Source organism: Cherax quadricarinatus, chromosome 67, assembly GCF_038502225.1.
Source record: "Cherax quadricarinatus isolate ZL_2023a chromosome 67, ASM3850222v1, whole genome shotgun sequence".
Lineage (NCBI taxonomy): Eukaryota > Metazoa > Arthropoda > Malacostraca > Decapoda > Parastacidae > Cherax > Cherax quadricarinatus.
This window is the reverse complement of record NC_091358.1, coordinates 5,720,013-5,733,614: the sequence shown is the minus strand read 5'-3', so window position 1 is coordinate 5,733,614 and position 13,602 is coordinate 5,720,013. Positions and strand designations below refer to the sequence as shown.

At 40.6% G+C, this 13,602-nt stretch overlaps 2 protein-coding genes across 4 annotated transcripts in view; one reads left to right on the top strand and one right to left on the bottom strand.

The window, feature by feature from the left end:
- Positions 1–13,602, bottom strand: part of LOC128699603 (zinc finger protein 90) — a 207,155-nt gene that overhangs the window by 128,547 nt on the left and 65,006 nt on the right. The window lies entirely within an intron of this gene.
- The window catches only part of LOC128699602 (synaptonemal complex protein 1-like), a 161,054-nt gene that overhangs the window by 98,747 nt on the left and 48,705 nt on the right, over positions 1–13,602 (top strand). For all 3 annotated transcript variants that reach the window (XM_070099353.1, XM_070099351.1, XM_070099352.1), the window contains exon 15: positions 2,786–2,908. In XM_070099353.1, coding sequence (XP_069955454.1) covers positions 2,786–2,908 — 123 coding nt within the window. The remainder of the gene's footprint in view (positions 1–2,785; positions 2,909–13,602) is intronic.

Sequence of the window (13,602 nt, the reverse complement as noted above, 5' to 3'; positions counted from 1 at the left end):
CTTTCTACCTTTACACACACTCCCAAACTCATCCACTAACCTTTGCAATTTTTCTTTAGAATCTCCCATAAGCACAGTATCATCAGCAAAAAGTAACTGTGTCAATTCCCATTTTGAATTTGATTCCCCATAATTTAATCCCACCCCTCTCCCAAACACCCTAGCATTTACTTCCTTAACAACCCCATCTATAAATATATTAAACAACCATGGTGACATTACACATCCCTGTCTAAGACCTACTTTTACCGGGAAATAGTCTCCCTCTCTTCTACACACCCTAACCTGAGCCTCACTATCTTCATAAAAACTCTTTACAGCATTTAATAACTTACCACCTATTCCATATACTTGCAACATCTGCCACATTGCTCCTCTATCCACTCTATCATATGCCTTTTCTAAATCCATAAATGCAATAAAAACTTCCCTACCTTTATCTAAATACTGTTCACATATATGCTTCAATGTAAACACTTGATCTACACATCCCCTACCCACTCTGAAACCTCCTTGCTCATCCGCAATCCTACATTCTGTCTTACCTCTAATTCTTTCAATTATAACCCTACCGTACACTTTTCCTGGTATACTCAGTAAGCTTATTCCTCTATAATTTTTACAATCTCTTTTGTCCCCTTTCCCTTTATATAAAGGGACTATACATGCTCTCCGCCAATCCCTAGGTACCTTCCCCTCTTTCATACATTTATTGAACAAAAGTACCAACCACTCCAACACTATATCCCCCCCTGCTTTTAACATTTCTGTCATGATCCCATCAGTACCAGCTGCTTTACCCCCTTTCATTTTACGTAATGCCTCACGTACCTCCCCCACACTTACATTCTGCTCTTCTTCACTCCTAAAAGATGGTATACCTCCCTGACCAGTGCATGAAATTACTGCCTCTGTTTCTTCCTTAACATTTAAAAGTTCCTCAAAATATTCTCGCCATCTACCTAATACCTCCATCTCCCCATCTACTAACTCCCCTACTCTGTTTTTAACTGACAAATCCATATTTTCCCTTGGCTTTCTTAACTTGTTTAACTCACTCCAAAATTTTTTCTTATTTTCATTAAAATTTCTTGACAGTGCCTCTCCCACTCTATCATCTGCTCTCCTTTTGCACTCTCTCACCACTCTCTTTACCTTTCTTTTACTCTCCATATATTCTGCTCTTCTTATAACACTTCTGCTTTGTAAAAACCTCTCATAAGCTACCTTTTTCTCTTTTATCACACCCTTTACTTCATCATTCCACCAATCACTCCTCTTTCCTCCTGCACCCACCCTCCTATAACCACAAACTTCTGCCCCACATTCTAATACTGCATTTTTAAAACTATTCCAACCCTCTTCAACCCCCCCATTACTCATCTTTGCACTATCCCACCTTTCTGCCAATAGTCGCTTATATCTCACCCGAACTTCCTCCTCCCTTAGTTTATACACTTTCACCTCCCTCTTACTTGTTGTTGCCACCTTCCTCTTTTCCCATCTACCTCTTACTCTAACTGTAGCTACAACTAAATAATGATCCGATATATCAGTTGCCCCTCTATAAACATGTACATCCTGGAGCCTACCCATCAACCTTTTATCCACCAATACATAATCTAATAAACTACTTTCATTACGTGCTACATCATACCTTGTATATTTATTTATCCTCTTTTTCATAAAATATGTATTACTTATTACCAAATTTCTTTCTACACATAGCTCAATTAAAGGCTCCCCATTTACATTTACCCCTGGCACCCCAAATTTACCTACTACTCCCTCCATAACATTTTTACCCACTTTAGCATTGAAATCCCCAACCACCATTACTCTCACACTTGATTCAAAACTCCCCACGCATTCACTCAACATTTCCCAAAATCTCTCTCTCTCCTCTACACTTCTCTCTTCTCCAGGTGCATACACGCTTATTATAACCCACTTTTCACATCCAATCTTTATTTTACTCCACATAATCCTTGAATTAATACATTTATAGTCCCTCTTTTCCTGCCATAGCTTATCCTTCAACATTATTGCTACTCCTTCTTTAGCTCTAACTCTATTTGAAACCCCTGACCTAATCCCATTTATTCCTCTCCACTGAAACTCTCCCACCCCCTTTAGCTTTGTTTCACTTAAAGCCAGGACATCCAGCTTCTTCTCATTCATAACATCCACAATCATCTCTTTCTTATCATCTGCACAACATCCACGCACATTCAGACTTCCCACTTTGACAATTTTCTTCTTCTTATTCTTTTTAGTAATCTTTACAGGAAAAGGGGTTACTAGCCCATTGTTCCCGGCATTTTAGTTGACTTTTACAACACGCATGGCTTACGGAGGAAAGATTCTTATTCCACTTCCCCATGGATATAAAAGGAAAATTAATAAGACCAAGAACTATTAAGATAAAATCAAAGAAAACTCAGATGAGTTCTTGTTCTTATTATTTGCTTTCATCTCTATGGGGAAGTGGAATAAGAATCTTTCCTCTATAAGCTATGTGTATTGTAAAAGTCAATGAAAATGCCAAGAGCAATGGGCTAGTAACCCCTTCTCCTGTATAGATTACTAAAAATAGGAAAAACCTGAGCCTTATATTGTATCAGATTATATCTATTATAAGATAGATTCAGAATAAAGTCAGTTCAAATGTATAACTGCTGTAACTAATTTGTATGGCTTATAAGAAAATAAAAAAAATATTTTAATTTTAATTCGATGTAGAGAATTATTTATTAAATTGTAAATATTAATGTTTTTGTTTCAGGAAGAAACAGAGGACTTGAAAGCCAAGATGGAAAAGGCACTTTATGATCAGAAAATTGCACAAGAAGAGGCTTCATTTAAGGAAATTTCACAGATAAAGCTTGAGTCTGATCAGAAAGTAAATGTAAGTATCTCTACTTCCTGGCCATTTTGTAGCTGTAGAAAGCACTTTACAGTTACAATTAACTGTTGATTAAGACAGTAATTACATTCTTGAAAATAGTGTCTAAAAAAAAATTATCTTAAATAAACTGAAGAATATATAGGAAAAATATGGTTACATTCCTTGGACCCCTAAAATGGACTCAAATTTTAAACAAAAATGATAACAATGTAATTGTAGTTGGTTGTTGTGATATGTTATGTTTAATACATTACTTAAGGCTAAAAATTGTTGCTGAACCCTTTGAGTGCCCAGACCGTCTATCTGAAAATTATCTACAGTATCTCAAGAATTTTCCTCCCAAAAATTCTTGTTTTTTATGAAATGGTTGAGAATCCTTTTCTGAAGGTAATAAAACAAGGATAGTGAGAGAATTTCATTTTAATTATGGTTAGAAAGTGTTGTGCATTGATAATAAGTAACACATAATGCATGAAAAATCATGATAAGTAGGCACCAAGTACAAGAGGTATAATTAAGTGTGTAAGTAGGGTAATCTGCTGGACTGTGAAGGAGTACAGCATTTAAGTTTAAGACTTTTGGACAGATGTAGTCTCAGAGGAGTGACTGATATGCTTAGTCATTTGTTAATGTGATAGGTATTGGAGGGAAAAGAACTGGTTGGTGGAATAATAGTGAAACTAAAAAAAAAAAAAAAAAAGATGGCATATGAATGACTTATATATGTAACTGTGAGGTCTGTGTTTGAATTCCCAGTACAGGTGGAAACATTAGGGTGTGTTTTCTTAAAACACCTGCAGTCTCCATTCACCTAGCAGTTAATAGGTACCTGGCTGTTAGCCAACTGGTATGGGTTGCATCCTGTGGGCAAAATTAACCTAATTTGCCTGAAATGCAGTGTTGTGGGCAGGACAGTGCCTGGACTTTAAAGGAAGGGTTTGGAATATTGGCTTTTTGGAGTAACATCTGAACTGTTATATCTGGGCACCTTTGCAAAAACTGATTATATATGAATGATGGTGATTTTTTTTTTTTTTTTTTTTTTTGGGGGGGGGGGGGGGGGGGGGTCACCTTGTCTCACTGGGAGATGGCCGATGTGTTAAAAAAGAACAGGCTTTTTATATAGTATGGCACTGATGTCAGCTAAGTCTATATACAATATACATTTTTTAACACATCGGCTGTTTTCCACTGAGACAGGGTGACCCAGAAAGAAAGAAAAACCCAAAAAGAGAGAAAAAACTTTCATCATTCAACATTTTCACCATCACTCATATATAATCACTATCTTTGCAAAGGCGCTCAGATACGACAACTTAGACGTCCCTCCAAACTGCCAGTATCCCAAACCCTACCTTTAAAGTGTGGGCATTGTGCTTCTCATTTCCAGGACTCAAGTCCGGCTACTCTTTTTAGTCCCCACTACTTTTTTTAGTCCCTTTTATATTGTGTGTGCAATTAGTGTATATTCCAATTACATTATTGTGCGAGTCCCAAAACTCTTTTGCTAGCTAGTACCAACTACCTCATATTATTTTACTTTTTATAGCACAATTAATTGCTCAACTTTTTTTTTTTTTTTTTTTTTTTTTAGTGACCCAAAAAAAAGAAAGAAAATCCCCAAAAAGAAAATACTTTCATCATCATTCAACACTTTCACCTCACTCACACATAATCACTGTTTTTGCAGAGGTGCTCAGAACACAACAGCTTAAAAGCATATACGTATAAAGATACACAACATATCCTTCCAGATTGCTAATATCCCGAACCCCTCCTTTAGAGTGCAGGCATTGTACTTCCCATTACCAGGACTCAAGTCTGGCTATATAAAAATAACCGGTTTCCCTGAATCCCTTCACTAAACATTACCCTGCTCACACTACAACAGATCGTCAGGTCCCAAATACCATTCGTCTCCATTCACTCCTATCTAACACGCTCACACACGCTTGCTGGAAGTCCAAACCCCTCGCCCACAAAACCTCCCTTACCCCCTCCCTCCAACCTTTTCAAGGACGACCCCTACCCCGCCTTCCTTCCCCTACAGATTTAAATGCTCTCCATGTCATTCTACTTTGATCCATTCTCTCTAAATGACTATTACAACCTAGGATTTCAAATGGCCTGTTATCCCAGGTGTAATGGGAGCAAATAAACACAGTAGAAAAAGTTTAGACTTATATTATCCTTCACCAATTTAGAACAGCAATATGTACACTATTTACAGTGATAAATATAGTGCACTCCACGGTAAGCAAGGCAGAAATAGAAGCCACAAGATAGCACACCGTGCTTCAACCAGCTCTAGAGTGGGAATGACAAGGGCAGACAGGAGAGCGGTATCCACATAACCTCTGCGATTGTCAATCCCACCTTCTTATTGGCTAGAACCTGGTCACTAGTTGAACGATGGGGCCCCATCATCAACTCTTAGCAACCTGGTTCGCTGGTTGGGGGAGATAGCCTGTAAATGAGGGTGTGTCCATGCGCCGAATAAAGGTTACGTACTCTTTGCATGCCACACCCCCACCCCCGAGAAGGCTCAGGATTAGGCTGCCACCTCCCAGTGGTAACCGTGCCGCCATGGCACAAAATAATGGGACCGCCTATCCTCTCCACCATCCCACTCTTAGATAGAGCTCAGCTTTCCTAGTGACCAAAAGCCAAACCCTAAACTCAGAGTGAGACAGCAGTCAGATAGGCCAACATAGGTCCAAGATACAAGCGGACGGTAGCCCGTATCCCCTCACTAAAAAAAAACCCCCACATCAGGGGATAAAAAAAAAGAGCTTGAAAGGGGGGTTACCACAAATACATCCTAACCTAAATAAAATATTAAACTAGACTCTTGACAAAGAGTCTGCCAACACATTTTCTTTGCCGGCAATGTACTGAATTTTGAAATTGTAGGGCTGCAGCCTGAGCGTCCAACGCATAAGCCTTGTGTTGTGATTCTTCATGGCTTGGAGATAGACTAACGGGTTGTGATCACTGTAGACTGTGACCACCTGCGATGTCTGGCCCACATAAACATCGAAATGTTCCAAAGCCAGTACCAGCGCGAGGGCTTCTTTTTCAATGGTAGAGTAAGCTCTCTGATGTGGCTGGAACTTGGCTGAAAAGTATGCTACAGGCTGCAACTCCTTGTTCCCGATTTGTAATAGTACCGCCCCAACCCCAGACTCACAAGCATCAACCTGTAATGAAAAAGGTTTGGAGAAGTCTGGAGACAGGAGAATGGGTGCAGAGCACAATAATCTTTTTGCTTTATTAAAAGCAGTGTTACAATCTGACGTCCAATTAAAGGGAACTTTATGACTGGTAAGAGAGGTAAGAGGGGCTACAATATCTGAGAAATTCTTACAGAATCTTCTGTAAAATCCTATCATGCCTAGGAAACGTTGAAGAGATTTCCTATCATGAGGAACTGGATAATCTTTAATCGAAAGAACTTTAGCAAGTTTAGGTGCAACATTACCACTACCTACTTCATGGCCTAGAAAAGTGATAGTGGCCTGGCCAAAGGAAGATTTAGATAAATTAACTGTTAATTGGGAATTCTTAAAGGTCTCAAACAGAGCTTTAAGTCTAAGTAGGTGTTGATCCCAAGTATCAGACACCACAACAATATCATCTAGGTATGCTGCCGTGCCTTCAAGTCCTTTAATAGCCTGATGGATGAGTTTCTGGAATGAAGAGGGGGAATTTTTCATTCCGAAGGGGGTAACTGTATACTGATAATGACCTCCTGGAATTACGAAGGCAGAGATTTCCTTCGCCTTATCTGTCAAAGGTACCTGATAGTAACCTTTAAGGAGATCTAATTTGGACACAAAAGTAGCCTTACCCACAAAGTCAATTACGTCATCCAGACGAGGAAGAGGGTAAGCATCTGTAATTGTGACCTCGTTCACTTTACGGTAGTCTGTGCACATACGAAACCCTCCATCAGCCTTCTTTACTAGGATGCACGGTGAAGCCCATGGACTAGATGACTCCTCCACTAAACCATGTTCTAACAAGAAGTCTACTTCCTGCTGAAGTAGCCTTTGCTTTTCAGGATTAGCTCTGTAGGGGGAGAGTTTAATTGGTTTAGATTTTCCCACATCTACATCATGGTAACCTAACGTACATTTTTTCGGCACATCCGAAAAAATATTAGGATATGACTGTAGAAGCTCAGTTAAATTGGTTGCTTGTATTTCAGATAATCCATCCATTAAAGGGCTAGGATCCTTGAGGAGGACAGAATTGGAAAGTTTAGTATTAATTTCAGAGATAGAGTGCAAAGAGTCAGAGTCGTCCTCAGAGGTAGAGGACAGAGTCATTACTGGGACTTTATCTGGTGTATGAAAGGCCTTGATTTGATTAATGTGGTAAGTTTTTGTTTTTGAGGTCTTACCAATGGGAGCTACCACATAATTTAAATCAGATAATCTACTTACTATCTGCATAGGTCCCGTAAATCTAGCTTTCAAGGTGTGGCCAGGTATAGGTTCCTGCACCAACACCTTGTCTCCTGGATGGAAGGAGCGGAATTGTGCACTTTTGTCATACCTCTGTTTCATCTTACTTTGAGCTATCTTTAGGTTAGCCGTGGCTAACTCACGTGCCACCTGCAACCTTGAAGACGGGTTGTAGAGTGCTGAGCTTACGTCTTCTCCCATCCATCCTTCTTTGAGCACCCGAAGAGGACCTCGTACATTGTGCCCAAAGATCAGCTCAAACGGACTATACCCTGTAGACTCTTGCACCGTCTCTCGTACTGAGAATAGCAACAACGGTAGAGATTCATCCCAATCTGTCGGAAAGTGCATGCAAAAACTTCTCATCATTGTTTTTAATGTTTGGTGGAATCTTTCCAAGGCGCCTTGGGACTGAGGGTGATAGGCAGTGGATAAGTTGTGAATTATCCCTAACCTAGTTAATACTTCCCTAAATGCTTTGGCAGTGAAGTTAGTACCTTGATCACTTTGTATAGTTTTAGGAATGCCAAAACAAGAAATGAATTTTGTTAAAGCTTTGAGAATAGCTTTAGTATTGATACTACGCATAGGGATTGCTTCAGGATATCTGGTTACTTTATCCATAATTGTAAATAAATACTGATTTCCAGACTTTGACTTAGGTAGTGGACCTACACAATCTATAATTAAATCTGCAAAAGGTTCTCCATCAGCAGGTATGGGTTGGAGAGGTGCAGGTTTAATGGAATGTCCAGGTTTCCCAACTTGCTGACATTCTCGGCAACACCTAATATGATTCTTCACATCTTTCTTTAATTTTGGCCAATAAAATTCTTTTGTGATTCTATACAAGGTTTTTGTAATTCCTAAGTGACCTCCTAATGACGTATTATGAGCTATATTTAATATCTGAGGTCTATACTTGGTTGGAACCACTAACCTGTCGTATAATTGCCGGCCCTCTATCTCCTTACCAGTCTCAGTGCATACCAAATAATCATTTTTAACTTCATACTTGACTGGATGACCCAAAGAGGATTTACCCATGGCTGCCTCAAAAGCGAATTTTAAAGAAGGGTCCTTTCGTTGTTCCTCCCGGAAGGACAGTCCCTCGGGCATGGAAACAGAGACATCTGGGAATCCTGCAACCTGGGAATAGGAAGGCTTGATCGGGGTCTGTTCACTTGATTTACGAGACTCCGGCCGGTGTGTCTCATAAAACAACGTGGCTATTCCGAGATCGGAGTCGTCCAAGGATAGGTCAACATTCTCCCCAGACAACCCTTGGGATGTTGCCCGAGTTATGGCCAACACTGGAGAAGCATTAATCATTATAGGTTCAGGACACGAAGTAACAGTAGTAATGTTATTACCCAGTAATAACATGGCATTTTTCATGGGAAATCCTTTTGAGATACCTACAGTCAAGTACCCAGTGTAATATTTGCACTGTACATAAATTTTATGCAAAGGAACTGAATATATAGCTCCTCCGTAAGCTTCCAATAAAACTGAGGAATTCAAGGAAGTATTCTCTGAAAGGGGTAATATTCCTTCTCTGACAAGTGAGCAATATGCTCCAGTATCTCTAAAGGTATTTACTTTAGTTGGTTCTGAGTTTTCCTGAAGGGAAATAAGACTTTCGCAATAATAAGGGGCCATACCTTTTTCTACTTCTCTAGGGGACATGTTACTAGGGATATTAGAGATTTTCCCGATGGGTTGAGGTTTTTGAGGGCAGTTGGAACTGATGTGACCTACTTTATTGCATCTGAAGCAGACGACAGGCTTGCCCTTTACTCCCTGATGACGTTGCAAGTGGTGTCGTTCTGGCTGGTGCCTCTCTGGATATTGTTGTCGAGATGCTCCATAAGTAGTTTGCCTCTCCGCAGGGGGACCATATGTTGAGAAGCGTGGCTCACCAGGTGACTTATTTGGATGACGTAGACGCTCTCCCTCCTGCTGGCACTTCATTCTCCAATGTTGTCGATCTCTGCTCACGCCAGACTGTTGAAAAGAGAGACAGGACCGCTCGGACAAGGAGCGGTTCGTTTCGAAGGTATCAGCCAACCTGGCCGCCTCCAATGCAGTGGTTAAGTCACGATCCTGCAGAAAGACACGAACCTCTGGTCCCACAGACTCCAGCAGGTTATCAATCAGAATAAGCTGCACCAGCTCCTCAAAGTTAGAGACACCACTCGCTTTATACCAGCTGGTAAAAGCTTTGGTTTGCTGTCTCACAAAGTCCACCAGGGATTGACCAAGCTGCCGCCTGTTCAATTTGAAGGTCTTACGATATTTAGCTGGGATACATGTATATGCTCCCAACACTGTGGTCTTCACTACTTGATAATCAGAGAATTCAGCGTCAGTTAATACCGACGTAAATTCCTGTGCCTTACCCAATAATGCTGTATGAACCAACGCTGCCCAGTGCTGTTCCGGCCACCTCAAGGCTCGAGCCTGATTTTCGAAGCTTTCGAAAAATTGCTCTGGTTCGGCCTCATTGAAGCGGGGAACAAGCTGTACTGCTTTTTGTAAACTGAAATCGTTTACAGAATGCGAAAACTGCCTCCTTTCTCTTTCCCTATCAAATTCTTCCCTTGCGAATGCTCTCTGTTCCCTAGTTTGCTCAAGATTGATTTTTGCCAGCTCAAGTGCCAACGACGCTGATTCACCCTGAGACAACCCAGCTGCACTATACTGACCATTTTGCTCCGTAGGTATATCATCTTCCTCCTGCGAGAACATAGTAGTTTTTGCCCTAGCTCCCGTAGAGGGAGGAGTTTGATGTGCCATCTCTTCTTCAATAAGTATGTCAGCAATAAGTGAACGCAGTTGCGCAGCTGTAAGAGTGCGTTTATAGGGAATGCCAATGGAACGAGCAATTTGCCAACAGCGCTGTAGGGACAATTTAGGTAGGTTATGCAAAGTATATGCCGACACCAGGCGTCTGACTCGTCTAGGTGGCATAAGTTATTCGCTATGCACAGTACGAATACCCCAACGTAACACGTTAATTTGCAGAACACGCTTAGCTATGCACAGTACGATTGCCGAATACGCATACAAGCAAAGCCGACTGCACACAAGATTGACCGTAGCGAAGCGAGCACACTGAACAAGCTAGTAGCGAGCTGTTGAACGATCACCCAATAGCAAGGCTGATCATAAGCAACTGCCACGCAAAATTTGTAAAGCGAAGCGAAACAGCAAGCTACACAATGTTCCTGCTACAAGCTTCACCCTAAGCTCAACCGTTTCTCTAAGTCCAGCTCTCGGACAGGCCCCCATATTACAACCTAGGATTTCAAATGGCCTGTTATCCCAGGTGTAATGGGAGCAAATAAACACAGTAGAAAAAGTTTAGACTTATATTATCCTTCACCAATTTAGAACAGCAATATGTACACTATTTACAGTGATAAATATAGTGCACTCCACGGTAAGCAAGGCAGAAATAGAAGCCACAAGATAGCACACCGTGCTTCAACCAGCTCTAGAGTGGGAATGACAAGGGCAGACAGGAGAGCGGTATCCACATAACCTCTGCGATTGTCAATCCCACCTTCTTATTGGCTAGAACCTGGTCACTAGTTGAACGATGGGGCCCCATCATCAACTCTTAGCAACCTGGTTCGCTGGTTGGGGGAGATAGCCTGTAAATGAGGGTGTGTCCATGCGCCGAATAAAGGTTACGTACTCTTTGCATGCCACAGCCTGCAACCGCCTCCTCGCTGCAACATTCACAACCCAAGCTTCACACCCATATAAGAGTGTTGGCACTACTATACTTTCATACATTCCCTTCTATGCCTCCATAGATAACGTTTTTTGACTCCACATATACCTCAACGCACCACTCACCTTTTTTCCTTCATCAATTCTATGATTAACCTCATCCTTCATTATTATCATGAGTGGAGACAAGTGTTTTTTTAACCCTTTGAGGGTTTTCGTCGTACTAGTACGTCTTACGCGTAGGGGTTTTTGACGTACTAGTACTCATAAATTCTAGCGGCCTCAAATCTAGTGGGAGAAAGCTGGTAGGCCTTTATATGAAAGAATGGGTCTATGTGGTCAGTGTGCACAGTCTAAAAAAAATCCTGCAGCACACAGTGCATAATGAGAAAAAAAAAACTTTGACCATTTTTTTTTAATAAATCAGCGACTTTGCAGTGTATTTTCGTATGGTATTTATTGTTGTATTCTAGTTTTCTTGGTCTCATTTTATAGAATGGAAGACATATTACTGAAATTGAGATGATTTTGACTGGTTTTACAATGAAAGGTGCCTTGAAATTGAGCTCAAAGTAGCAGAAATGTTCGATTTTTACCAAACTTCAAAAGTAAACAAATCGTGCCAAGCGTGCAATACACGTCAACTGGTGAGTCTAATATTCTTTCACAAGTGCACCAATAATATTTATACAATTTTTTACACTAATGCAGTAGTCTGCATAACAGTAAATCTTATATTTTTTGTGAGAATAAAAATTCAAAGTAGAAAGCAAAAGAATATAAGAGGGGCCTTGAGACGTGACTAATGACTAGAGGAAATGTCATTTTAGTGCCAGGAATGTCTTTCTTGTTTATTCTGGACCCTATTCCGAAATTGGCATCTTTTGAAATTTGTGTGAAATTGGCAAAATTGCTAAATTCTGACCACTGTACTGGATAGTTGAATTTATAAATGGGTGGTTTCTTGCACCCATTCGATAGAAAAAATGGAGTTCTAGCGAAATATTCATGTTTTTTGTCGACTAGTACAGTGAAATTGGCCGAAAATGGGGCTCAAAGTGGGCAAAATCGCCGATCCGTAAACATCGCCGAGACCGCTAACTTTGCGAGAGCATAATTCCGTAAGTTTTCAATCAAATTTCAAACTTTTGGTGTCGTTATGATCGGGAAAAGATTCTCTATCTTTTCATAAGAGAAAATAATTTTTTTCTTTTTTTAAATTTGGCCGACCCTGAGAACGAGTTTCGGAGAGGGCCTGTCGACCCTCAAAGGGTTAAGGGACTCTTTGTTCTCTTTGAGTGTGAGCTGGGTAATATGTATAAGGAAATTCAAATAAACTGGTTAGCTGGACTTTGTGTATAATAATAATAATGATAAAAAATAATAATAGTTGATTTCCACAAGGTACAAAGCTTACACAAAACTGAATGACATTTGAGAGTATATATGTAAAGCTCCTGGTTCTGCATAGTATTTTCGGCAGTTCAGGGCTTTCAAGGTTTGAATGGTCATTTGAACTCTAGTTTTTTTTTTTTTTTTTTTTTTTCAACAAGTCGGCCGTCTCCCACCGAGGCAGGGTGACCCAAAAAAGAAAGAAAATCCCCAAAAAGAAAATACTTTCATCATCATTCAACACTTTCACCACACTCGCACATTATCACTGTTTTTGCAGAGGTGCTCAGAATATAACAGTCTAGAAGCATACACATATAAAGATACACAACATATCCCTCCAAACTGCCAATATCCCAAACCCCTCCTTTAAAGTGCAGGCATTGTACTTCCCATTTCCAGGACTCAAGTCCGACTATATGAAAATAACCGGTTTCCCTGAATCCCTTCACTAAATATTACCCTGCTCACACTCCAACAGATCGTCAGGTCCCAAGTACCATTCGTCTCCATTCACTCCTATCTAACACGCTCACGCACGCTTGCTGGAAGTCCAAGCCCCTTACCCACAAAACCTCCTTTACCCCCTCTCTCCAACCCTTTCGAGGACGACCCCTACCCCGCCTTCCTTCCCCTATAGATTTATAAGCTTTCCATGTCATTCTACTTTGATCCATTCTCTCTAAATGACCAAACCACCTCAACAACCCCTCTTCTGCCCTCTGACTTAATACTTTTATTAACTCCACACCTTCTCCTAATTTCCACACTCCGAATTTTCTGCATAATATTTACACCACACATTGCCCTTAAACAGGACATCTCCACTGCCTCCAAACGTCTCCTCGCTGCTGCATTTACCACCCAAGCTTCACACCCATATAAGAGTGTTGGTACTACTATACTTTCATACATTCCCTTCTTTGCCTCCATAGATAACGTTTTTTGACTCCACATATACCTCAACGCACCACTCACCTTTTTTCCCTCATCAATTCTATGATTAACCTCATCCTTCATAAATCCATCCGCCGACACGTCAACTCCCAAGTATCTGAAAACATTCACTTCTTCCATACTCCTCCTCCCCAA